Source organism: Falco rusticolus, chromosome 9 (genome assembly GCF_015220075.1).
Source record: "Falco rusticolus isolate bFalRus1 chromosome 9, bFalRus1.pri, whole genome shotgun sequence".
Taxonomy (NCBI): Eukaryota; Metazoa; Chordata; class Aves; order Falconiformes; family Falconidae; genus Falco; species Falco rusticolus.
The window spans coordinates 24,328,975-24,356,868 of record NC_051195.1 but is presented as its reverse complement, the minus strand read 5'-3'; the positions used below and the strand labels follow the sequence as shown (position 1 = coordinate 24,356,868).

Here is a 27,894-nt window from a genome sequence, read left to right as displayed (position 1 = left end):
TTATTCTGTACCAGAAACGTAGGGTGAGATTGAGGTCATCTCTTTAGAGATTTCTTGTCTAAAGGAAATGATGTTATTTATCACTTCTTCAAGACAGTCTTAATCACACCAGAAGGCTGTGAACTGGTTATGGCTTTCAGGAGTTCTCATCCTGAGTTTGCCAGGCTCAGGGAATAAGCTATGATGATATGAATTAGGGATTTTTAGACCAATGGAGGAGACCTCTGACTCTTTTAGAAGATGCTGCTTGTTCAGAATCATATTTAGTGTGGCCAGTTAATAATTCTTCGGTCTCACCAACACACTTCAGGTTCCAGGAGTTGGACCTCACATAAGAGGAACCCCACAACCTCAGTAGCAGGACAATCTATAAAACAGGTAGAGTTGAGATGAGGCCCAGCAAGGAAACAAACATTGGTTAAAGGAGACTTCAACAGAAAGGAGAAAAAGAAACTGTGTGCAACTCAGTTGTGAAGAAGAACATAGCAGAGAGAAGAAATTAGGAACAGTGAAATAAATACATTTCACAGGGACACAGAAGTAGCCAAATGGCGCTAAGTGTGCTCAGACTTCTCTGTTTAGCAAGGCATCAACCCTTCAGCTTCTGGCTCTTGGCCAGACTCCACAGCGAGGAGGCAATCCTGCTGCCCTGTGCACAACAGGAGTTCACTGTCAAGTTTCTATTTTCCTCTGGTGTTAGGAAAGAACTGGTGGCACCTTCCCCTGCAGAGGCCAGAACAGTGCTGCTTGTGCAAGTCCAGGACCTCAGAGACTGCTCAGTGCAGGCCTCTCCTCTGACTGTACTCCTTTCAAAATCACGCTCTGTGAAGAAACCTCCTTTCACTGCTCAGCAAAAGGCAGAAAAGGGGAACGCTCCCATGTGTCTAGTTCCCCTTGCCAAACCACAGCAGAGCACCTGCAGCCTCTTAGCTCTGTAAAGAGGAACCCCAGTGCCTCCAACAGCCCCACGCTGTGGCTCTGGTTTGACAGGCTGATAATAACACGGCTATTCCAGAGCACATGGGAGGCCAACACCTTGGCACCTCCAGCTTACCAGGCAAACAGTAACATCCAGCATCTTACTCCTGGTATCAAAGATAACAGCCCTGGAGCTGTGAACTCCAAACACTTCCTTCAGCCCCTGAGAGCCCACCAGCATTGCTGGGAGCACACCAACCCCCCGGGGCAGGGAGCAATCAGTGTGACTAGCTGCAGCTGGCATGGCAGAGCCACCGTTAACAAGGTGCCCAGCTGCGAGGGGGAGGTTCACTACCCTTCTTACTTAAATGAGTGAGTCTTTAAGGCAGGAGAGGTGATTTCAGATGCTGTGCTGTAGAAAGGAGTGTAAAATGTGAAGGTAAAATGCCAGGGTGTGGTGCTGAGAAATATGATTTTGTTTATAGCTCATAGTTTGTGAGCTGGTGGAGGAAGAAGGTCCATGAGGTGCTGGGGAGGTGGTGGAGGTGGCAGTGGCTGGTGGTGTGGGTCTGGGTTTCATCATCTTTGTTTGGAGGAACGTGAGTTAAAGGTGCTGAGTTGAGTTTAAAATCACAAGGTGATGATATGGGGGCTGCGGAGGGGAGGCACTGGGGCTGGAGTGCTGCTGGATTAACTGCCCTGAAGGTGGCAGGAGGAAGTAACCCTGAAGAGTGGGGGAGAAGTGAACAAAGAGGGAGCTGCATGTCCCCTCTCATCATGTGCAGCCCTAGGGAGGTGGATAAAGCAAGGAATTGCTTCTGCCCCTTGGTACCAGGTCAGTTGCTTGGCACTGTGCTGCTTTGGTGCAGGGGTGTGCGATAGCGAGCTGCATTATCAGCTGTGTGCTACAATTGCTTTGTCTCTATTGTCCTGATTCAGTGGTCTCGTGCATAGACAGAAAGGGTCAACAAGGTGGTATTTGTGGGATTCCTCCAGAGGCAGGTTCAGATTCCTACTCTTGTATTGTGGTATGTCCCATGAAGAAGGGCCCAGGCTGTTCAAAGGTGGCATGCTTTTACCTCTGTAGAGAAGTCCCTCTTTCCGCATAGGATTGCTTCATGGTGTGTGCTGAAGTGCTGCTCTTGGCAATAGCAGCTTTCTGTCTCTGCCTGAAGGCTTAGGCAGGAAATCATTCTCCTTAAAGAAAGCCCTGAAAAGTTAGCAGGCAGGTGCCAGCTTATTAAGCACTGGCAATCTGAACTTGAAATAATGAGCCATAGTCTCATCTCCTGTGGAGGGGGCCTTAAGAAAGAGTACTAAATTAGTTCAAAGGGTAGCTGGACTGCTAGGCAGAGAACTTGTGGGGAGGGAATTAAATATTAAAAAATGAAAAAGCCATAGGCCATCTAATTACTTGTGAAACACCCATGGAGTGAAACTGGCAGGGTTGTGAAGAGCACAGTGGAAGCACTACAAATGCTAACCCCTCTCCCCCAAGATGGCAGTCACCTGCTACTTCTAGTGCCTCTATAAATTTATTAATCTTCATTGCAAGGTGATAACCAGAATGACTTTTTTTCCATGCTGGCATTGCCTTTATGTTCATGGTAGCTGATACGCTAGCACAGCTGCATAAGCAGCTTAATTTGTTTTCTCCAGCTGTCTGCATTATAGGCAGAGGTAGTTTGAGGCAACAATAAAGGCACTTGCACACTGTGGTGGGGAGGGGAAACCCCTTGATGAGGCTGCAGTATGAGCTATGGTGAGCCAGAAGAGGAAAAGATCTATGCCTAGACTCTGCCCAGGCCTGCATGCGTTTAAGGTATTTAAAACTAACACGGGGGAGGGAAGCTTCTGCTGACATTTCTTCTAATGTGTGTTCTTTCTACAGAGCTTGTGTCCCTTGTGCCCAAAAGGCAGTAAATTGGTCTTTATGAAGACCTAAAGAGAGGAGATACTAGGTCCTTGCAGCTGACAGAAGTTGCTTGTAATATCCTTCCTCTCAAATGCAGATGTTAAGAATTCTTACACTTCAGTAAGACAGTCATTCTGTGAACTGGTATAGAAGTTTAAAGAACAAACCTATGATACAAGGAGCTAAATGACAAGGTAGCTGTATATGTTGGTTCTAAGGTGAGAACTGGTTCTGTTGCAGGGGAAAGGATTGGGTTGATCACAATCTCTTTGGGAGAACTGTAGAAGCGGGGTTAATACTTAATTCCTGTGCAGCCCTCCAGTTTTGGAGCAGCCACCCTTACCTTATTAACCAGTGACATCTTAATACAAATACTTATGGCTAAATAATCTAAGTTGGGTACTTAGGTTCAGAGCAAGTTCAGAAGTAAGAATTCCTGGATTTCTCCTGCCTTTGTCCCCTGAATCAACTCCAGCAGTAGGGCAAGTCACTTTAAGCAACCTATTGTACAGAGAAGGAAGCAGGATTTGCACGTTGAAAATAGATACAATAAACTTTGAAACGGGCACACTGAACTGTTGGTTCAATGCTATGCCCTGAGAAGTAGGGTAGGAATGAATACCTTCCTGGTGTCTGGATGAGGGAAATCAGAAATATATGATGACTGAATTTGGGGAAGTTTATTGCTGAAAGTGGCTCGGCCATAATATAGTATCTTAGAGTCGGTTGTTGGTAAAAGACCTTGACAAAGTTTTCTGTAGTCTTGATTATTTTTTCAGTCCAGAATAATTTTGGGAAGGGATATTCCATGGAGTGTGGTAGATCTATGTTTGTGAAGAGCTGCAGTCTTGACCAGGATTCCACAGTACCTGGTGCTGTATGAGCTCAGGGTACAGTCCCAGATCAAATCCGAGTGTTATCACGGTCAGCATTTTTGGTTTCTTCCTCAGTCCATTATGGCTGGGAAGGCTATTAAAAATTAAGTCTTAAAGCCATACCCGTAGGAGGGAGTACAACGTATTCATTCAGTCTTCTGTAACCTGTTTTGACTCACTAAAATAGGAGGAAGAAAACTGAAATAACTTTCTGTCATTCCTGTGAGTAACTATTATAAAAAGGCCTCGCCTTGTCAGTGAAGCCTAGGAATGTAAGGCTGGGTGTATCAGCAGAAGGGAAGAGCAGTGTGGGTGTAGGGAGAAGGGATTAAGCCTTGCCTGTTCTGACAGCAGTGAGCTGTAGTTCAGCATGGTTTCATATGGAAATACAGAACTTTGCTAGCAGCAGAGATGCTTTCAGCAGTACTTGTCAGGTAGGCAGTTCTAACCAACCAGATGTAGATGATGTACAGCTTTCAGGAGATTCTGCCATGGTTCAGTGGGAGTGAAGAGCTGGTGCTTGGGTTTGCTAGATAGTTCATAGCCTTTTTGTGCATCACTTTAAAGCACGCCCACTTGTCACACACAATGGACTACAAAACTAAGTGCTGATCTGTCCTCTGAATAGTCTGCAGTGGATCTAGCTGGGAACCATCACAGGATACTACAGATATAGGGACCTGAAAATGAAAATACAGTCTTTGGCTAGGAGCAGGTTTCTGTACTTGGGCTGCCTATCAATATGGTCTGTAACTCTGATTTTGCAATAACAAAGGACACAGCAGGTTGAATCTGGGGCTCTGACCTTCTGCTTACGGTTTACTCATGATCAGCAAGAAGAGGTAGGAATATCTTTGATTTCTACACACACACACACACATACAACCTAAAAAAAAAAACCACCACAAAGTGTTTAATCTCTCCTGGTAATGAAGCTGACCTGAACCTGCTGTCTATTGGTGTAGATTAGCATAAATCTATAATGGGCTGGCCCTCCAGCTTCTATGTGTCCCTTTCAGTACTTAACAAATAAATGAAGCATGTGAGCATACTTCAGTGACTAGTTTTCAATTCATGGAGTTTGTAGCTCTCTAACCTTCCCTCAAGAGTACATAGGATTACCTCATTGTTCCTTGCCTTTTGTGTTTATAGTCATTGATTTGGAGAAAGCTATGCTAAATAATGTGCTTAAAATATGACCTGCAGCAAGCTATGCAAGTCTACTTCATCTTCCTCTTTATAGAAGGGGTTGGAGGCCACTGTTAGTGAAGAAAAAGTTGGGAGCATTAGGAAGGCAAATTTGAATGGCTGTGCTCTAACGTGTTTTGTACCCTCTGTCACAGAGAAGCTAACTTACACTGCTGCATGAGTTTGAGTTTTTTGCTGCAGCAAAGTGGCTGATACCAAAAGGAGGGCATAAGCATTGCACCCCTTAGTGTGGTATCATCTATTGAGAAATAAAGAGCCAGTAGTCAGGGTGCTAAATGAATAATGTCTTTATTCCTTGTCCTATCACAGACACTTTTTTGTAACAGTTTCTTACCTGTTCTTTATGCTTTCTAATCACACTGTAGAGATGCAGCCATTGTGCTACTATGGATATACTGGGAGCAGTAAAACTAGAGATAGGAATGGCAGGGTTCAACAGCTAAGGCTTAAACTCTTCAGTGAAGAAAGTGATTATAATTATTAGTCCCTACTGCTATAATATCTATTAGCATCACTATCTACTGTCAGTTCTACAGAGTGTGTGCTTCTGTCCTTAGCTTAAGCTGCTGGGTCAGTTGGCAGATCTTGTCCATTGTCCTCATTTGGAGTCCTGAGGGTTGTCTGCATCTGTCTGGGTTTGAATCAATGGCACACTTTTGAAGCAGATCTCCTGATCTTTCCTACCTACCGTGTTTTAGAGGGTGTTTTAGCATAGCCTTGAATTACTTCTGGATGAAAATGTGCTCCATGTGCAGTATGCTTCCATGGTCAGTCCAAATAAGATCCCTGAATAAGTGTTGTATAGATGGTGGGTCTGTGGTATAAGCTGTTCCTCCTTACTTGTTCCGCCCTACACCCATTGTACTGTATTACTTTGTAATACAGACCTAGCAAATTCCCCAGTTCTGCACGGATGCAGGGTATCTTGTCTGAATACTGACAATTCTTTGTGGTTTCCCACAACACATTGTGTTTTTTACAATAAAGTATTTCACTTTACTAGGTGGGAAATCTGTAGGGTGGTCAGTTGTAGCTGAAAGAATCCAGCCATCGCCCTTCCATCTTGGCACTTATCCATCATTTAATGCTAGTGGTTTGGTAAGACTGGCATGGCTTTATGTATTCATAGGGTACTCTTGTGAACAGCAGGTGGCAGGTTACCTGTGGAATTTAAGGTTTATTCATTGGCAGGTACCAAAAGTCCAACATATTCCCACAACTTGGGATAACAATTCAAATCCTAATGAAAATACAAGATTAAACTCTTTAAATGACTCTTCTGTGGAGTTGAGACCTGCTGGCCTTCTTGCTGCTAGTGACAGCAAAATAAGTTTAAGACTTCTTTGTGTAATAGGTCATGGATCTCCAGAGCTGGAGTGAAATGTTAACCAACAAACCAATACCCCTTTACCTGTATGATAGCAGCAATGGATTGCCAAAATCCTTACCTGTTCTGGAGTCCAAGATGCCATGAATTTGTAACAATAGTTTAAAGATGAATGTAAATTGTGCTTCAGGAGTAAAGGACTAAATTATCCTACTGACTATGTGTTGTTGTTTTTTTTTCCATTGTGTGCAGTGGGTTGAATTAATTATCAAAGACGAGTTTTCCTTGACTTGTGGAAAGGCCCTGCGTTAATGTGTATCAGTATGTGCTACCATGTATGCGTTCCTTGCAATAAAGACATTACCAAGTCATCTGTTAGCATATTTCATGGAAGCCTTGAATCTTTGTGAAATTTAACTAAGACTGAAGCTGATTCTTGCCTTCCTTCAACTGATCTCCTCACCGCTTTTTTTAGGGTGCGCTACCTGCATACTCTTGCAAAGTAACTGACCAGTAAAGTGGCTTTTACGGTTACATTGCACAGGTCACTAGAGTATAAAATTATTTTTCTGATTTAGAACATACCTTATACAGAGCTGGCTATACCATTTGTAAGGTGGTGAAAGGTCATGGCTGTTATCTTGAACACTGTAAAAGACCAAGATTAATTTCTTCATGCCAGTCACTAAGCACCTGCCCTCAAACTACTGTGACATTGTCTCTTGGTTCTGACAGTGTTCTGTAAATGCTGTACTGTAGGTGGAAAACAGGATAGTTTTTCTGCATGTTCTACAAAGGAAATGCTGCATGCTTATTGATGTTTGATGCAAAGAGCTGAGCCAGCTCTGGTGACTCTAGAAAGGCTACAGGCAACTTTAAATGTGTGTTGCTGTACCTGAGCTTATGGCAAAGCAGGGCTACACAGCTTTCAGTACCAGATGCAGTTATGTGTAGTACAACAGTGCTGTTTGGGTGTGCTAACCCCATTAGCTAGCAGGAAGTCTTGCCTCCTGTTCTGCCAGCCACTGTCAGTGTGCCCTCTCTTAAAACGTGCTGGTATGGAGGATTTATGCAGTCTAGTCTTATTCTTCACAACACCTTGGTTCACATGCAGTTCCTTTGTCTTTTGCCAGTGAAAGAGCGCTGACTTTTCTGACCATGCAAAAGAGATAAGGGGTAGCAACCTTTATAAAACAGCAGACTTCTTGAAAGCAGAACCTTGAGCTTTTTGTCTTAGGAATTCTGAGCAGGGATGAACCTCTCAGAAGAGGGTGCTTCTTGATGAGCAAGTCTAGTTTCCCAGTCCATTTGGGCTCCTTTTTTTGGGGTGTTGATGCATCTTCTGCTACAGTGTAGTTCGTTCTTGTCATTGTCCTTCAGGCTGGCTCATTTTTTTTTTTTTTTGTTATAGTTGTGTTTTGTAGCTGAAATGTGCCTTTTAGTCATTACCTTGCTGTTCAGATCTTCCTACATCCACCTCTTTTGCTCTTCTTCTCAGAAGGCTGTCTGTGGTGATTGTGGGGTGGGGTTTTTTTGTTTGGCTTTGATGTTAGTTTTTAAACAGCATGTGTCTTACCTACAGCTAAATATCTATAAACAAAGTTTCTGCCCTTAAAGTAAGGCCTGAAATGTATTTTACCCTGTATATATAGCCAGTTTCTAACCAGCAGTCATCTCTAGTCTGATGGTAAAGTTAGACTAGTTTATTTTGGATTTCAGATGTTTGAAACGGCCTTTGGGAATGCAGTTGTTCTCTTAGGAACTTAATATCAAGTAAATATTTGTACAAATAAATCTTCAGACTGTCAGAATCTTTTGTTGGCAAGCCTACCTCCTTTGGTACATGCAGTCTGGTATCCTAACCATTGCAGAAAATGCAGATTACTAGACAAATGTATGTAAAGCTAATTATCTCCCTGCTTTTTCCTTTGGTTGGACAAGTAAGGTTACATAACTGCTTCCGGTGTAATGCATGTATAGTTTCTCTTGGAAAAAATGATGGGTTTCCAGACCTGTTTGTTTTTACTTTCATTTTCTTCAGTAGTATCTGATGGGTAGCCATGAAAAATTATTTTCCATAGTAAAACATCCTTTCATATTTTTTTTTGGCTGAAAGCAAAACAAATCGAGGAAAAAAAGTAGAATCACAGCACATTGTCCTGATCTATAAAATGTTCTGAATAGACAGGTGTAACTTTATTGAATAGAAATAACGGAGCTTAACCTACTCTTATGGTAGCATTTCTTAATGTGGTGTCTTCCAAGTCGCAAAATGTGCATAGGCATGTGGCTATGTAGCACCCTTTTGTTTCTGTATGAATTACTACTCTACTTGGCTGGAGGGGACTAAAAGCCCTTGCCAATTTCTTCTGATATCCTTCTAGTTGCCTAAATACATCTCACCACCAACAGTTCCAAACATTCTGCCTTTAATTTCTTTGCTTATTGTGTTTCAAGATGCTAAGCTGTCACAGTGGTTTGAGGAAGTTCTTGGTTTCATTTGTGCTCACTGGCTGTAGTATCTTAGCAATCAAACTGAAATGCAAATACAGATGTGTAACAGACACATAAAACAGACTAAACCAAGGATTTTATTTCCTACAATTCGGTGAAAGGCAATGCAGTATCACTTTCTAAGGCATATGATTCTTGTGTTTTCAGTGCATCCATTTTTGAGGCAAAGTATGAATTAAATAAAACTGAGAATATTGTTTGTAGTATGTGAAACCACTTCCCTTTGTGGCTAGTACTTTAAACAAAGACTATACCAGAAATAATACATAGTGTCACCGTGTCATTAGACTGAAGAAACACTAGAGCAAAGTGCCTTCATGGTAGGGCAGTTTGTCAGCCAGAATCTATTATAATGACTATATTGATTTTAGGCTCCCTGCTTATGAAATTTCAAAGAACTACAACTTTAATTGATACTGAATTGCATTGACTTGATTGATTTCCATGTCTCTATTTTCAAGTAGGTACTTTATATTGATTGCTCAAATCTGTAGTGATATTTAGAGCTGTAAGCAGGTGAAGGAGAGCAGAAGAGATTGTATAATATTGCCAAGCAGGACTGAACTCGGGAAGGGGGGATGGTATGGGTAGGGAAGGGGAAAAGCTTTCTTTGTAGTTATGCACCTGCTTAGGCTAGAGAATAGATGCGTTGAGGAAACAGGAATATGTATCTTGCTTGGAGGCAGTTCTGAGTTGTAGAAGAACTCTTGCAGAAGTCTGTGATGCTCTGTTAGTGGGGCAAGGAAGATAAACAGCAAGATTAGCTTTAGACAGGGCTGAGTTGGAACGGGGGTAAAGATTGCTGCCTATAAGGAATGGCAGCGTGGCTCTATCCATTTTGGTCTATTCACTCCTCAGGATAATCTTTGAGTTTACTGTTAAAGACATGACAAAGGGAGCTTATTTAGTGTAGCCCAGGCATTTGCACAATGGGCTTTAATGGTCACCCCACTGCCTTTGCTCATATTCCTGCTCCCGTATTCATCTGGATATGGGAACTTCCATATGCCAGTGTCACTTCCAGCCACAGGAGTATTTTCAAGGTCTGCGACTCTGATTCTTGCCTTCCTTCTAATGATTTGTCACCCCCAAATCCAGGCTTGTTAGTGCCACCTATGGGACAGCGAGGATATGGGTCTGCCTAGTCTGTTGTAATCTTGCTGTGCTCCCCTGCATCTGAATGGTTATGTCCTGTAGTTGGCATTTCAGTACTGCTGCACTGTGCAAATGAATCCTAAACCTTTTTCCAAGAACAACTTGAGTCCGTTCTACATTGATTTATGTTTAGAACTTATTGTTTGGCGGAATCAATAATTAATACATGAAAATGTGAAGAGCAAAACCAAACTGTGCTGTATTATTTAAAATGCATTACGGATCAGAACTCCAGACCATGTAAAGTATTCACTGAGTTGTTGTGAGTCTGATTTATTGATTTGTTTTTTTCCTTACACTCTGCTGATTCCATAATTCTGTTAAATAGATGAGCACTAAGAATATATATCTACCATTAATAATTAGGGGCTTGATGTACTGGATCAGATTATCAAAGCAAGTATTTTGATCCCAGTAGTATAAGATACCTGCTGCTTTAAAGGAAGGCTGTGTTCATCTATGAAAGTTTTCTTCTATCCTCTATGCAATTATTGTGTTCTGTGAAGCATGTGATATGAACATCAATGCTGTTAATAGTCATAAATAATTCCTCTTTCTGAAAATTTCTATCTGATCCATGCTGTTGACTTGCAGATGAGGTTGCTAAGTATTTCCCTAATGAAATTAACTTTTACAGTCACAACTAAAAGCTCTAAGGAAATAGAAAGCTAAGACAGCATGAAGAATTAATAACCATAGCAATTGACTAAGATGTGGTGCTATTTAAAATAAGAATATGAAGATACTCTTTCTCCAGTGACTGATCATGAAAGCCTTAGCTCTTCACTATAATAATTACTAGGAAGAGCTGTACAAATAACACCAAAGTGTATGCGAGCGGAAATATGAGATAACATGCTTTGGAGTAATCTAAAGCTAGAGATTTGATGTCTTTTCAATATAGATGCTAAAACAAAGGTAGTAGTTTTCCAGTTAAGCAGACCTAATTTCTTTTTAGTAGGAGGGCTGAAGTAGGAGAGGGTTTATATAACTATATGCAACTCAGGAAAACTGGAAACTGCTGGGAATTGCACACAATCTGGAGAGTATTGAGTGCTTATAGAAGTATAGATTTTGGAGTTATTAGACTTATTGGTTAGGTTAATTACCAATATGTTGCCTAAGAAACATTACAGTTCCATTTGGAAAAGAAAATTCTTGGGATACTTGTTCTTGTAATACCATATGTTATAATGTGAATGTGGAAAGGAATCTAGGACAGTCTAAACCATATTACAGTTTGGTCCTTGTTGTAAAATGTGACCTGGAATGAGGCAGAGGCAGTTTCTTCAACTAGATCCTTACAGGCTTTTGCAATAGAGATTTAAATGTGAAAAGCCTATTTTCTTACTAGATGCATATAAAATAGGGTGCTCCATTTCTTGGCAGTATTGGGGGCCAGTGGGGAGGAGATGAAGTTCTCGTATTTTTGGTAGTCATCTGCTAGAGGGCACTGTGTTGACAGAAAGGGATAGATGAAGGCATAAGGATCTTGGCTTCATCGTGAAAAGTGGTTCTTTATATATTTTGCTGGCATGAAAATGCCTGTTTGAGAGCTCAGACTACAGTTAGTAAGCTTAGAGAATAAGCCTGGATACATCAAAACCTGATTTTAAGTGAATTATGTATTAAGGTATTTTTTTAAATTATTGTTTTGGCTATATAAAAATAATCAGAATTGGAGAGTGCTGGGTTACTGAAGTGAATCTGAAGTCTGCTAGTAAACTTCCCTAAAGTAGGACTAACACTGTACATGAGCCTAGGTTAAATTCAGCAAGGTGTTTTAAGCAAAAATAAGCGAAGTGTAATTCTGAAGAAGCTATGATACCATATCAGCACTTCTTATAACATTTCAACTTTCTTCTCTGTTTGTCTTTTTTAATTTCCATTGTGTTTTTCTGCTTCAATGTCATAAATCCCTTAAGAGTGAGGTGACTTTAATTATTCTGGATAGCTACATTATCTATGCTGGCTGTTCCCCACCCCATGGCAGCTGGTTTCACTGGCTGATTATTCCAGTAGTGGTTGCGTGTGGAGTGAGAATATTTTCTTACGCTCTCTCCTTCCTTCTTTTCTGTCTCGCCTCACCATGCTTACACAACTTCTCACTGAGCAAATATCCCCTTAGGAGAGAGCAATATCATTATTCCTATGTAGAGCTGGAAGGCAGTAAGCCACAAAGAAAGGTAATATGAACTGTAGAGGCCTTGGTGGAGGTATCGTATCACTTAAAATTGTTAGAGTGAGCAGTGCCAAAAGGCTGGTGTTTGTCTTTTGCATGACTATAATGAACTTGAATGTACACCCTGGGAAAAAAAAGTACCTAATCAAGAGAGAGCCTGCACATAATGGTCTGTCCATGTCAGAGAAGGAAGTACAGAAGAGTTATTTAGCCTCTCTGTATGTTATTATTCTTATTCCTTTCTTTCCTTTACTCTGTAATTGGTTTTTCAGCCCGATCAAAGAGTTTGGTGATGGGTGAACAGATTGGGCCTCCCTCCAGACCTTCTTCTCCAAACTGTCAAGATCGTGTGCTGAAGTGTGGCTGGTTGAAGAAACAAAGGAGCATTATGAAAAACTGGCAGCAGCGGTGGTTTGTGCTGCGTGGGGACCAGCTCTTCTATTATAAGGATGAAGAGGAAACTAAACCTCAGGTATGACTGGAGAACTGTAGGGTGTATTGGTTATGACTTCTACGTGGGTCACAGTCACTGCTTTGACTGACAGCTTTTCTGTTGCTCTATATCCTAGCCAAAACCATACACACTCAAAGAGGTTCAAAGGCAAGAGATGTTGCAGGGAGACCTGGCTACTACCTAGGCAAGTAGTAGAGCTTGCGAGAAAGAAGGTGTTTATTTACCCACTAGGACATGCTGACCTGTACATTTTAGTATGGTCATCTATGAGACTAGAATTTGACAGGAAGAGCTATGAGTTCCAGATTGCTGAGGCAGGAGTGAAAAACCTTGCTTAGTCAGCTGGGATTCATTATCTCCCAACTAATTCATTGTTTTGCAGAGAGGTGAGCCAGCTGCTTAGGGTTAGTTTGTGTGGGTAGAGTATGTAGGTTTTGTTACATGCCTGCATGCAAGACTAGAGAATGGGCTGTAATATGTGTTTTAGCATGTTTTATATATACCTGGGAGTTACTGCTTTTCTATGGAAACTTTGAGGAGAAAAAATTTACATAAGGTTGTGTGCTGTCTGGGTTTGGATGGAGGGCTATGTGTGTGACAGCAAAAACTAATTTAGCAGACTAGGGAACAATGCGACCTTCTACAATGGGGGAAAAAATTAAACTGTCTGGAGTTTGCCTTTATCAAAACTTTTATGCTTTATGGAGCATGAATGAAAGAGAACACTTTTCCTGGTGGGAACAACTGGTCAAGTCCAGTTGTGCAATATGTATTGGACAGTGTCATAGAGCCGTCCCAAAGTAGACCATGGAATGAAAATGGACAGAGGAAAGAGATAGGATCAGGATGTGTAGGAGCTAACAAAGAGAGAAGAGGTTAGCTGGTGGTTAAATAATTTAATAATAACCAATAAATGCTACTTGAATAAATCGAACCACAGTAGGGCTACTTAGTTTAGATCAGCTGTATCTGTTTGTCCATGGGACAGCAAATGTGTGCAAGAAACCTTTCTAAAGCACGTTTATTCTTGTGAAAGGCTTAGGAGATTCTAATCAATTATGTTTTGAGAAGCTGTAGAGCAGTTTGCTGTTGATAAAGGGTGATAGACAGTCACCATGCAATACTCTCATGGGTATATGACATTTAACTTGTAACTTTTTGGTAGTGAACATTTTGAACAGCTTTTAATAAAGTGAACATTTTGCACAAGTATGTCTCTCTTAAGCCAAGTGTGAATTAATGGAATTTTTAACTACTTGCTGCTTCATATGTCTTTTGTGAGTGTGTTGCTGGTCTAGAATCAATTTCTTATAATTAAATGTGATTCTCTAAAACAGTGCTTCTACATCTAGGGTAAGCAGAGCTGAGGATATTGCAATTGTTGGTCTGGAGTCATCACTAATTTCAGGATGATTTTCTGCTTCTCTGACCCTTCTGTATCTACAGCACTTGTGGGGTGAGGCGTGTGTCTGTGTGCTATGGGATGGAATAAAGCTTACAGCTTAGATGAAGAATTCCTTATTCAATTTCTTCAATATGCCTGTAAAATATTCTTGCGGCATTTGTGCTAAGGGATTTTCTAATTGCTGTAGTACATTATGCAGCATATTTCATGTAGTCATTGTTTTGACTGTCAGTCCTTTAACAAGAGTCATTGAACAGAGAGAACATAACTGAGGAGGGCCTGTACTGCTGCCTCCTGATGAGTCAGTACAGGCATTAGTGTGACAGACAGCCTGGGTAATATCATCACCATCCACACACTCATTATAGCCTATTATTAAACTGCTTGATACAGCTGTGTGCTTAACTGTTACACATAAATTTCATTGTAGAATGAGAACGGTAATGAATTTTCCCTGACATGTGCATGGTAGATGTGTGAGGATGTTGGCTGCATCTTATGTCCTGCACTGACCTTGTGAAGTATTTGGTCCATTGTTATGGATAGCCTGTTGTGTAAAGGCTAGAGACTTGAACTCAATGATGTAACCTGTTGCTGCTCAGGACTCTGCAAGTAACAGCTGGATTTTGCACTTTCAAGACAAGCACCTTATCTTCCTATACAATGCATGGGGGGAGCTGGGCACTTCTGAACTGTATCAGTGAACATGATGAGGAAGGAGCTGCCTCGTTTTGACATGTTGAAAAAGGGTTTCCTTTTTGAGGTCAAGGTTGCTGTACATTTATCACTGGGGGAAGCCATTTGGCATAGGATCGTACGCAACCATGCCATAACTATCCTTCTAACAGCTGCAAACTAGAATTCACATTTGACGTCAGCTAGGACTGTATGCATCTCACAGGTGAGATCTACTTTTGGAACCTGTAGATAGCTATTGCTTGGGATTCTCTGAAATGAAGGCACAATGGTACAGGCATGCCCATATATCTTAGGAAGACAGCTGTGAACCTTAGAGATCTTTGTTACAGGCCATGTAGATATTTTCATAAGTTGAATTTAATCTCTAATTTCCTTCAGCTCTAAAGGTACTCATGCTTCTTTTAAATCTTTCTGTTTTAAATATTAAGTATGGCTCACAAGCTTGTGTGCATAAACTAAATCAATAACCACTGAAATTTCCATTTCTCTTCTGCTTACTTGATTATTTATATGAACTCTAGAAGAGGATTGTATTCTTTTATCTGGCAAAGGAAAATAACATTTATGCCATAATGTTTCAAAACAGAAACCTTAAACGCCTTTTTGTTAATGGATGTTATATTGTTTATTTTTATGAAAACCTGTGCTTCCAGGTCCTTAGAGGGAAGTGTAGATATTCTTCCCTTGAAAGTAATGCTGAAAAGATGGAGCTATAATCTAATGATAGAGGACTGGCATAGGTTTACTGGAGTGACAAGAAGTTATTCTGTGATCTTAATGGATCTAGTACTGTTGAAGGTGTGTGTGTTTGTGTGCTGTATGACATAATTGCACTTCATCAGACTAACTTTTGTGCCAAAGGTTAGAGGGTGAACTTGTAGCCATTGCTTTTCTTGAGTATTTTCTCAGGTGCCCCCATGAGGAAATGGGGAAGGGAGGACTGACTGGCAAAGAGCTTTTCATGCTCCTTCTAACTCTGTCAATATATATGTGGGTTTTTAAAGTAGCTTTAGGCTTGTTTCTGTTCCCAGGGTAGGAGGGAACATATGCCCCTCTCCGGTTTCCAGGGGAACAGAAGCCACTCTGCAGCTAAGTCATTAACCTTTCTTTCAGCATTGACTTTGTATGAAGGCTTTAGTGCATCTGCAGTGGGCTTGAATTTTGCGCTCTAGAAAACAGTGGAATTTTCTGGAATGTGTTCTGGCCACTAGACTCTAAAGATGACGATGTGTATTCTATACCTTTTTGGAATAATTTGTGATGCACATAAGATTTTGTCACATTGCCTTTCTAGTGTTTTCCTGGTATCTTTGGAATGCCTTCAGCATATCTTCTAATTTCAGTGAACTTCAAAGTCAAAATGTAGGACAATAAGATTGGGAGGGAAGGGTGCTAGCAGTTTATTCTATTCTGTTGACTTCTTACTTCTCCTTCATTTTAAAACTCACAACCATTCTAGATAAACCACTCAGTAGGAAATTTGCTACGTGCCCTTGTACACTGTGACCTTCCACGGTCTTACCTTTTCACTAGGTAGGGGACAGGAACAGAGCCCTGACACTGTTGTGCAGCACGACCTAGAGAATCTACTAGAGAATTAGAGCCAACTCTATTCTAGTTAGTGAACAGAGGCAGCAACAATGTGATCTCTGTGTAACAGACTTGATAATGGAACACCTGAAAAGGGAAGCAAGAGTAGCATTGTACCTGTATGTGTAATATGAAGGGGGGTCATAACACGCAAACTTGGTAAATATTTTTATTCATTACTCTGGATGCCTGGAGAATACTCATTGAGGTTGGTAATGGGAATTAACTAGCTGTTAGGTAATACCTAGTAACAGCAGGACTTTTTTCCCTCTTCTCCAAGGGGTCTGCATGAGCCTGCACATCTCTGTCCTCTCAGATTATTCATGAGTGTTCTGACAATTTCTTGTCAGTAAAGTCCACCTAGTGTCTGTCTGTTTTCTCTTTCCAATATGTGGTGCACTTTGCAAGGTGAAGGAGTAAAGCTGTACTTACACATGAAATGGACTGGAATTTCAGCCTCTTTCAAGTAATTGTGGAGAATATTAGCTGCTAATGAAGAGATTCACACACACACACCCCTCCCCCCCTCCCCCGTGTGTTTTTTTTCCTTGCAGGAACAGAGAGCCAATGCCTGGAAAACCTTTGAAATAACCAGTCTTTGCTGTTCCATCTACTCCACAGCAATGTGTCGGCTGGACTGTTGCTGTTACCCATACTTGTTGGTGCTCTTTTAACCCTCTGGTCCAGTGTGATATGTAGGTATATCTTGACTAAAAAAAAACAACCAACACCAGAAATCTATTATAACCTTGGTCTAGAGGTTTATAAGATGTATTCAGTCTTCTGTTCATTTCCCAGTACTGTTTCTAGAAGTTTTTAAGGGTTGCTATTCACAAAATATTCCCCCAAACAAAATCCAGCTCCAGTAATGCTAGTGGGAAATTTTCCATTATTTTACAAAAAATTTACACTTACAAAAATGGATTGTTGGATAATTTCAGGTGGGGTCTTACTCAAGAAGGAAGTAAGGGTTTTTTTGGGGCAGGTGGAGATCTGAGAGTGTCAAGAATAGAGGAGAGAAGAATATTAAAGTGTGAGTTATTATTTTCTCCAAAATCTGCATTCATTTTTCCTTTCTTTTGGAAAAGTATACATTAAGCAGAATGTTAATATTGCTCTGAGTGTAGGAAGAATGTAAACCAGCAAAAAGAGCAGGGGTGCTAGTGCCTTGGTGGTAGCCCAGGCTAGATATCCTACTAATCTCTTCTGCCCTTAAAAATCTATGAAACAGTCTGAGACTTACATAGCTCCAGAAAGTAGCTGTCTTATTTATCTATTCCCAGATATTGATGAAGCTCAGGCATGCCAGATCCTTAAACTTTTTTCCAGTGGTCTAAGAACATACACTTTTCCTGTCACTTGGGGTGGAGAAGTGATTGCATGGCAGTAATTTTGCAAGTATCAGGATATTAACTGATCATAGTAACCGATGTGCATGGCCTTACATGGTAGCAAGTCAAGTAATTTGACTTTTTCTTGAAAATGAGTGAGCTCAGTGCATCCATGGTTAACCTACTACATGTTGTTGATGCTGTCTCATTTTTTTTGTTTAGCCTCCATATTTTTCAGTGGCACTAATTTAAATCATGCTTCCAGAAATAAGTCTAGCATTAAGGTTATTATGGAGTGACAGATGGGAAAAGAAAACTGTGTTCTCTGCCTTCAATATTTCTCCAGTTGGTGTCCATCTTTAAAATAATTCAGTGGTTGTTCCTCTCAACAACTGACACCAGTGTGGCTGTTTTGAGATTTCTTCAGCCTGAAATACGCAGAGTACATCTCCAGTAATGGCACTGGATGCAATAGTCTTCATGCCTCTCCCTTTCAAATATAACTTAAAGATCCAAATTCTCTTTAAAAAAATGAAGAAAAAAAATACCACCTTTTTAATTATAAAACTCTTTTTCAAAGATCTTGAACTGATCCTGTAGACTCAGTTTCCTTTTGTGGAAGCAGCTGCAGTTACAGGGACATTGTCAGTATCCTACAGACAGAAGAACTGTGACGCAGACAACTTGGCTGTTAGGTTAACATAACACACCAAAGTTGTAGTTGGGTATGTCCTGTGGCACAGTAGATCCAAAGTACCAGTTTGAGAATGAGTCTCTGGAAAGGATCATTTGTTGTGGCTGGAGTGACAGCATTGGTTTTCTAGCCATTGAGGTTGCAGAAAACTTTTGAGTATAGCTGATGCAGAAATGTCTGCTGGCAGCCTGAGCCAGCAAGTCACCTTTCTTATCTATTATTGATACAACTGTTATTGAGTGTCTAGATGATGAACAACAGAGGTAACAGAGCTCTTCTGCCAGTTCATGCTTGTGTAGCTCTGGAAGAGTTCTTCACAAACACTTAGGGAAAGCTTCCTTTGTCATTTTGCTCTCTGTCCTCACCTGAGACATGAGGTTCTGAGACAACTGACTTATCAGTTGAACTGTGGGGTCTATCCTTAGCCTGCTTTAAATATAAGAGAATTTGACTTTCGTCCCTTTCACTGAGACTAAGGCTAAGTCTGGTTGTGGGCTAGCTTGGGCTATTTTGATCCTTAGAATTTGGGGTTGGAGATAATTCATTGATATAAAGCTGTTGCAGAAATTTTGTTCCATGCTCAGCTAAAATCAAGATTCTTGTGTAGTCAGTTCATCATCCTTAGACTGGGATTCAGATATGTATAACTGAGAGCAGATTTGAGTTCCACTCTTCCTCCCCTCCTATCTTGTAAACATCTTTAATAGTGACTAATGTGTTAAATGTAACAGTATGAGAATTAGGATGATCAGTGCTCTGGCACCAACTGTGTGTGTTGAGGGACTCTGTCAAGAAAAGGAAGCTTCCCACTCATGTTTCCTGTGTTACAGTTTTTCTTTACCAAATCCTGGCTCTACGGAGCCTGGTAGAGGGCAGGACTTCTAAATTGGTCTCAATAGGGAGGACTACAGTAATACCTTTAAGGTATGAACACCTGTCCTCTTAAGAGTCTCCTTCAAAGCATGCAAGGTGATGCTATCATCAGACATTGGATTTGAATACTCAGCTTACTGGAAGGTCTGTAACCTATTGCTTGTGCCTTGAGCTGTTGAGCCATTTCAGGCTCCCAAAGCCTGAGGGAGGGAGGAATAACTTAGTTGTGAACTGAAGTTTATTTCTGGGGCGCGCTTTGACATATAACAAGTTAGACCTTGGGGAATTTAAACTGATTTAATCCATCATTAATTTATTTCCCAAGCAAGATTACTAATGCAGTCTGAGTGGCTGCTTGACAAGGACACATCAATCTGTTTAAGTTTAGTAATGTCTTTCTACCAGTGACAGCAACTGTCAGAATTGATACACCCTCCCTGCTAAGATGAATTAGGTTTTTTCCTATCTTTTCAGCTTTTTCTTATTTAGACTTCTCCATAGTGTGCCAGGCAGATTGGACAGCTGTGAGCTAAGTAATCCATTACCCTCCGGAGAAGCCTAAAAGGCTTCTAAAAGGACTTACTATATAAGATAGAAGAGCTCAGCGCAGTTAGCTGACATGTGTAGAGAGAAATGCACAAGAAGCTGGTCTGAAGATCTTTGCTGTATATACACCTATGACCTAAAAATACTTGCCAGGGGTGAGCCTAGGTTGCAGGCTTTTCTTGGTTTCCGTAAGTAGAGTAAGCATCCTTCAGATTTCCTTTATGAAAAATCATTCCTCTAGTTGTCTTATTTCCCAGCTCCTGCAGTTGTTATGTTACCAGCTCAACTTGCAACTCCATTGCACAGCTGAATGAGGAGCACACTGGTAAGGACAAAGTAGCTATACTGGTGTACGGTCCCCATTGCCACTGTGGCTGCAGCAAGTACTGCATTCCATCCACTATCTTGTGTGTGTGGTAGTTTTTCTGTTTATTTTTTAAATGAGCTCTGCTACATAGTGATCTTTTTCTTTTCCATTTCATCAAAGATGGGTAAAATGAGAACAAGAAAGAAGTCACTTCAATGAGAACTTTCTACAGAATATATGAAATCACATTTGTTCTGAAAAGGATCAAAAAGAAAGGGTATTTTGTGTGGGAAATGCTTTGGTTTAGGGTGCTAGTTGAAGCAGTTTATGCCTCTGAAATCTCTTCTAAAGTAAACATCGACCTCATGTACCAAAGGTGGGACTCATTGAAGCAGGGGCAGGTGACATTGCACCATATGGTTCCTTGAGCATGGAGAAAGTCCATTTGCTTAGTTCTGTTGCAGGAGAAGGGTGACTCAAAGCAAGGAAATTACAGCCACTGGAATGCACTGCAGTGTGAGATTTTGCTTTAACACTTTGACTTCATCACTGACTTCAGTTTCCTGCAGAAAGATGGGCCTTCTGAAACTCTGTAGTTTGACAGCAGTTTTCTATGAACTGTCACTGCTCTTCACTGAGTGCAGAGTGTATCTCCTGGTCTGTATATACTGCTGTACACCGTCACCATTCCATATTGTAAACAACAAAAAGCTGGCATGTGTATTCTTGGATTTTGCCTAAAATATGTGTGACCTGGCTATATGTATTTGCCAAGTTTACTATTTCAGGCTGAGGGAAAGAACCCTCTATAAAAGTGTGACTTATTCTGAAATAATACAGGGCTTGTTTCAGGGTCCTGAGGTCCACTTATTATGAATGTGAAGTTTAGGTAATATTGCAAATGGGGGTTTGCTTGCTTTATACCATTGGATAAGGAAGGCCTCACTTTTATTCTGTGCTGGCTTGTAGGCATATCCACTTTGAGACTGGCTAGTTTTATTTAGAGGGCTTCTTAAGAGAGGATTGTACTTTAAAAGAAGAGACAGTAACTAACTGTATCTTTAACAACTTTTCATTCAACAAAATGTAAGTAGGTTCTCAAAGGAAAGCAGCTGTTAACATTTAGAGAGTTACATCTTCTGGCAGAAAACAACTATTGCCAAATTGCAAATGATACCTGAAACTCTGAAAGTCTGATGAGCTGGAATCCACTGATATTGTATTAGTCTTTATTGCTATATGTACATTTCCAGCTTGTGTTAATAAGATAATGACCAACAAAACTATCTTAAGAGCTCCCCCACCCCAGCCCAGCCAACTTCATGATTTTCAGGGTCCTTCCTTGTGGCTTCTTGGCGTTCTTGTCTTAGGCAGTTCTGTAATCCTTTCTAGTTTCAATTGTGCAACTTGGATATTTGATTTTTCTTCTGCTTGTGCTACCATTTCCCTAGGGATGGTCCACATACTCCAAAAAGCAGGAAGGGTTTGAATTTCTATTTGGAGTACTAAAATTTCAGGTTTTGTTCTTCATAAAGAAGCTTTTTTAAAAGACTAAACAAAGAACTGTGTCCCTTCCAGTTATCCACATGCCCTTATCCATGTGCTTCAGCCTCAGGTTGACATAGAAGCTACTTTCTTCAGTCTCTCCAGGGATCTTTGTTCTGTGGTAAGGCAAGCACATGCTTTACATTTAACAGTTTTGTTCACTTTACCATTGAATATGGTGTCCCTAGGAGCTTGCTATGAAACTACTTTAAAACCTGTGCATTCAGTATGAAGAAGAGATGGGGGAGAGAGCACAGACGTCTCAGTACATTCAATTAAGCTATTTTTGTTTCAGAGGGCTACCCGATAGAAATGAGACTGAGAAAAGCAGTCTTCCTGCTCAAGTCAAAAGTTGAGACTGCTTATTGTCAAAACATCCTAAGCTTTGGGTAAAAGCAAGATTCAGGGACCTGTCTTTGAAAATCATGCTGTGTTCAGTTGACCACTGTTTGGTCCTTGCTCTGGCTGACATAATATTCCATGACGCTACCTCTACTTTGCATGAATTTTGTGAGTTGCAGTGTGCATGGGGCTTGAATTTCCTTGGGAGATTTGCTCTTTGCTTTCTGGCAGAAGACAGTTTATCTATGGTGGTAATTGGTGGTATCACTTTAATTTTCCAGGATGCTGCTGTCAGAAATATTTTGCCATTTTAGACAGGTGGTCAGTGATATGTGGATAGGGAGACCTTATCCTTTTAGAAATTCCTGTTTCACAGGTGATCTGATCTTACTAAGAAGCTGGGAATTCATGGTGGAGGTTACACTGTGGAGAGGTGCTTCTCTGCCCATCTGCCCCATTCTCTTGTAGTTCAGCCCTTTACCCACTCCGCACATGATCACATAGGCACTAGCCTGCAAAATGTCATTAACTGCAGTAGTTTCATGAATTCTAGGTGACGGGGATTCTCTGCTCTAGAATGTTGATGTGGCTTATCAAGAGGAAATAAATAAGAGTCTATAGCCTGGTGCCAGTGTAGCAAAACCCAGAAGCAGGTTGCTGAATCTATACTGACATAGCAGGTTGAGATCTACCTTGTGAAGAACAAATTTGAGTATGTGAAACATTTTCAGTCTGCAATGAACAGATCCTTTCAAAGCAGCAAATGTTAGTAGCATGAATTGTTAGAACTGGAAGGTCAACTTGTAAACCTCCACGATGCAGAGCTTATTTCCTAGCTGAGGTATTTTCAATCTCAATTATTACTGTTGTACTTTATTTGTAGTAGTTTTTGCACGTTCTGTGTTCAATGAAAAGTGTAAAACTTAATTAATTTACATTAATACAAGCTGGCTCCCTGGGTTGTTAGAGTGGTTTCTCCAAACAAAGCATCTGTAGGAGAATGTATTATTAAGGGGCAAAGCTAGGGAAGTTATGCTGTAACAGATATAATGAAAAATAATACAACTGGCTTTTCTGTTCTATGGAGAAGGTTGCAAAGGTCATATGATGAGTTGTCTTCTATTGATTGAAATCCTGGATTGTCTTTCGCATGAGACACTAATGGTGCTACTCAGTAATATGGATCTGGAAGCTGACAAGGAGTAACTAGGATTCATTTTGATTGCCAATGTTATGATGCTCCAATGTGTCTCAGGTTTGGCTGTTGCCAAACTGATTGGAGAACATGTAACTGCATGTTTAATAGAGCTATGAGTGAAAATAACTGACTGAAACAACTTTTTCTGCTGAGCAGAAGATAATGGTTTGGACCCAGCTTCCATTCCAGGGTGGTTCAGTGCAGGAGTAGGAACTGCTGATTATGTTCTTCATGGCTTAAGTCTTGCAAGTCCCAGTTCTTACTGCATTTTATCTGTCTTATTGTGTGTATGACCTAAAGAATGCTAGCTGGAAGTCCTTTAAAATGTCAAAAATCAAACTAAAAAAGTGGAGAAACAATGAGTTCTAAATAGTGTGTTCATTCTTGTTCCACCTGTGTTACTGGACAAGAGCTTCCTGTGATCTCTTTTTTAACTTTTCCATAGATTTTGTTCACTTTGAAGATACTATGCCACCAGCTATGCAGAATTCCCAAACTGGAATATGTTGTGTTCATTATACTTGGGCTCAAGGTGAAAATTAATCTGAATTCTGGCAACATTTGAACTTGGGAAGCAAAAGGGCTCAGATTCCTTGCTAGGGAAACTGCCTCTTGGATTAAAAGGTAATCCTGTTGCCTTACAAACCAAAATTAGCTGTTCTCCTTTAGGTGTGTCCCTGGGAGCTTTTGTGTACTGACAATCTCTGGAAAATGGGCCATTTTCTTCAGTTGCAGAAGTAAAGATCTAGAACTTCAACCACCTCATTGCTGTAGGCTGTAACCAGAAATTAAAGGGTCAAGGAAGAGTAAGATGCAATGTGAAATGACACTTTTGCAAGGGATGATTAGTTATGGAAACCAAGGAGAATCATGTATGCATGCTCAGAGTATGGTTATTCTAGAGAAAAGGTAGTTTGATCAGAAGTGTCCAGTGTGAGAGAAGGCACGGATGAGGCAGGTGCATGACCAGCTCAAACTTTTCTTGCTCAGAAATGTGGAAAGGAAATGGGCTTAATCAAAGAGCGGGGCTTAAATTTGCTGTATCCATTACCTTTGTCTCCTTTTCCTTACTTTCTTCATTGCCTTTCCCCTTTCACTGGTGTTTATGTCCCTTACAGGGTCTGATACTACTGCAAGGCAATCAGGTGAATGAGCTGCCACCTAATCCTGATGAACCAGGGAAACACCTCTTTGAAATTGCCCCAGGTATGCCATCATTTTCTTGTACTTTCAACATAGCCATCTCATTCCCATCTGTTGTCATTAATGATAATTTAACTGTACTAATCACTTCTAAGTGTTCTGATACATTAGTTAGATTATCTAGAGAGATTGGGAAGTGGGACTTGATAGACTATGTAGTGTTCTTTGTTTTGGATTTAACTGCTGCCATGGTACCTCATGAAAATAGTAGTTGAGATACATAATGCTCCTTGATTTTTCTGTGTGGAAGGGACTCCTGCCTGGTGGTCTCCCAAGCTTGTGGTTTTCTGGTTGTTGTGGGAGAAGCTGAAGCTGACATGGAGCACAGCACAGAACTTAGAGAAAAAGGGTAGGCAGTATCTGGATGTAATTTCATTCTTGTATACTAGTCCCCCACAATTGGGGGTGGAGGTAGGGAAAGCAGCAGATCGGTGGGTGGAGGGAGAAGAAGAAGAGTTTTTAGAAGTTCCGACCTGTTTCACTTTTATCCAAAAGTTTTAAGAGAATAGATGATCTGCCATGAAAGAGAAGCTGACATTTTGTTAAGTAGAAAAAACTAATGACCTGTCCAGCATAGTCTAAATGTAAAACTTTTGAAACTGTTTTAACTCCCATGTAAATTCTACCTGTGGACTGGTTTGGTATCTCCAGGGTATACTTAGAGTTAAGTCCCCTGTTGCAGCAAAAGAGCAACTGAATTTACTTTATTCAGTTCTGTTTGTACTTGGGAGAGGATCATCCCTGCGCATAGATTTGAATGCAGTATATTTTGGACATAGTTTCAGGTGGCAGGATCTACAAAGAAGAAGGCTGTTGCACCACTAGCAATGTTAGACCAGAGCAATAAGAAAGAACTGGATTAGTCCTTCCACAACCATCTCCCAATACGTGAAGACTGAGTTCCTGGAAGCAAGGAGGGAGACAAATGTGACTATGGTAAAAATTATGTCACTGCACTGGCTCAGTCATGCTTTATTTCATAGTAAATTTCTCCTGCATGGACTACTTGTCCATACTTCTTGGTATTGTCTGTTTCCCCGCAGTGTTGGTGCTATTGATAGGGTAGATAACAGTATTTTTTTTTTTTTAATAAAATGGACAGCACAGGGAACATCTGTCCTTATAGTTGAATGTTGGTGTTGTGGAGGCAGGTGTACTTTTACCTGTGTCTTTGGGGTCTTTTTTCTTACTCTCTAATCAGGCTGGCTTAAAATGCCTGTGTTGCACATGTATCTTGACACAGTATCGGGCAGTGCAAGGAGAATGGGCAGTACTGCAAAGTTTTCAATTATATAAGCAGGCAGGTTTTGCATTAACTTAGTCACGACATTCTGTTAGACACACAGGAAGCTACTTGGGGAGAAGACGTTTGTTTTGGTTTTCTCTTCCTTACAACTGCATGCTATCTGTTAATGCCTCCTTTTTCTTATACTGGACCATGCTTTCATAGGCAAGGCCCCACAAACAGCAGGGCACTGGGCTCACAGTGTTCCTTGCATAGATGATCTCGTAGGAGGTTGCATTCACAGTCTGAATGTGACACATCTTATGTGCGGTTTTCCAAAGATTGTGCGCTGTGTAGTTGTAGAAGGACTGTGGACCTGGGATGCGAAAGCACTGGAGTGGTTGTGACTGTGAATGATCCCACGTGTTCTGTCAGTGACCTGAGATATTTAACTGAGCCACAGACCAGCTTGGTTGTTTCTGCAGATTTGAGTTTGCCCCCTGATTCAGGGTGGGAAAACGGTCATTCTGCATTTCTTGCCCAACCTGTCATGTTGTATTACTGTAGGCTGCAAAAGAATTGTCCTGAACTGCAGGTGGCTGTTTCTTCAGTGAAGCTGGTAAAGTAATGCCATGTGGCTACTTGAAAGAGGCTATCCAGAAGGGTGGAAAAAAAAAAATTACTCTGTTCACAGCACAGTTGTGAGTCCCAGGACACCTGTGTTCAGCTTGTGGTTTTGACATTGTCCTTCTCTGTGTACCCTGGGAAAACTATCCAGTCTTAACACACCACTGTCCTGCTGCAAAATTGAAATGTTTTGCCTCCCTTGTAGACCTAAATCCATTCACATTTGTAGCAAACTTAGTTGCTATGTGGATATGTGGATAGCAAATACTGAAAAATGCTATAAATAGTCAACATGGAATGTGACTCAGCACAGACGTCACTGGAAAATGTGGCCTGAAGAGTTCCCCATTCTGTTCACAGTACACTTATTCTGTGCTGGTTTTGGCATAAATGCCTTTTCTTTTTCGCATGTGTTCTGTAATGACTGGTTGGTTGCCAGCCAGGCTGCCAACTGGTGGTTGCCAGCCTGCAGAACACCCACGTAGTGAACAGCTCTTAAACAGATGCCAGATAGGAAGGGGAGCACGAATGATCTTGCAGGACCCAAATAATTATTTTCCATCACTTCCTGTCCTCCCCTGTGTCAGATGTATGGCCATGATCATACCTCTACCTAACTGTGCCTCAGTTCTCCCAGTGTAAACTAGGACTATACAGTTTCTATAGGGATGATGAGATTTTATTTTAAGTCATCTTAACTAAGTTGGGGATCTTGTGAGTACAGGTACATTCCATAGCTGTGAATATATATATATATATATATATGGGATTTTACTGTGCTAGTAAGCAGCAGGCTTTAACTGACAAAATTACAAATGGAGTGCAGCATTCCTAAAATGTTCCCGTAGTGTCCTGTGATACCAATTTGTATGGCAAAGAGGAGAAGCTGAGATCTCTCAGCAAGGAAATGTTCAAAGCTTTAAGTCTGTGGTACCAGTTACCTCCAAAAACTTATTTCATTATCAATAGCTAAGGCTTTCAGCATCCTTGCTGCTGGAACTGTTGCTGAAATCTTCTCACCTTTCCTCTGCTGTAGGCTGTGTAAAGCTTGGCTGTGGGAGCTGCTTCCTCAGAGTGCAGGGACTAGAGCAACAGCATGTCCTGCGCTGTAACAGAGCATGTATTGATTTTCTGCTGAGTAACAAGAACTAATGATGGGCATTGTGTATTATTCACGTTTCACCAAGTTAATTTCTAAGCTGTATAGTGCAGCTGGGAGAAGGGTTAACTAGGGACATGAGAGACTGTAGAACAGTTCTACAGTCAAACCAGTGTTAGAGCTGGTGGCACAGGACTTCCTGAAATACCTCCTGTGGCAGAAATGTCCTCTGTCCTCTTCTCTGGGAAAAGTAAATGTAATTTTCTGAACCCTTTTAAACATGTTCATGCTTTCCTTCCTCACAGCTAGTGAAGTTCAAAGCAGAATGGCAGGATAAGCTGTGGGTTCAAGTTGCTCTTGTTCTGGCACTCATTAGCAGGTGGTGGGAGTGTTTGTATAAAATTATCAGGATAGTATGAGGTCAGGTGCAAACCTTTAACCATTTAGGGTAATCATCACACAGCCGCTGGTATTTCCTGAAGGAAATAACCACTGTATGTTGCTTGGGAAGAGGAGTCAAAATCTGTTAACACAATCAACAGCTGATTCATTACTAGGGCAACAAAGGAATCATGTGTAGCCTAGTGTTACAGTATATCTCAGAGTGGTGTAATGCAGTGTGTAAGATGGACAGGAATGGATTGCTGACAGTGTCTTAAGG

The 27,894-nt window shown here is 40.9% G+C and overlaps 1 protein-coding gene across 1 annotated transcript in view; it reads left to right on the top strand.

Moving 5' to 3' along the window:
- The window catches only part of ARHGAP22 (Rho GTPase activating protein 22), a 151,281-nt gene that overhangs the window by 3,651 nt on the left and 119,736 nt on the right, over positions 1–27,894 (top strand). Inside the window, exons 2-3 of the mRNA XM_037400714.1 lie at positions 12,368–12,567; positions 24,198–24,285. Coding sequence (XP_037256611.1) covers positions 12,388–12,567; positions 24,198–24,285 — 268 coding nt within the window. The 5' untranslated portion in view covers positions 12,368–12,387. The remainder of the gene's footprint in view (positions 1–12,367; positions 12,568–24,197; positions 24,286–27,894) is intronic.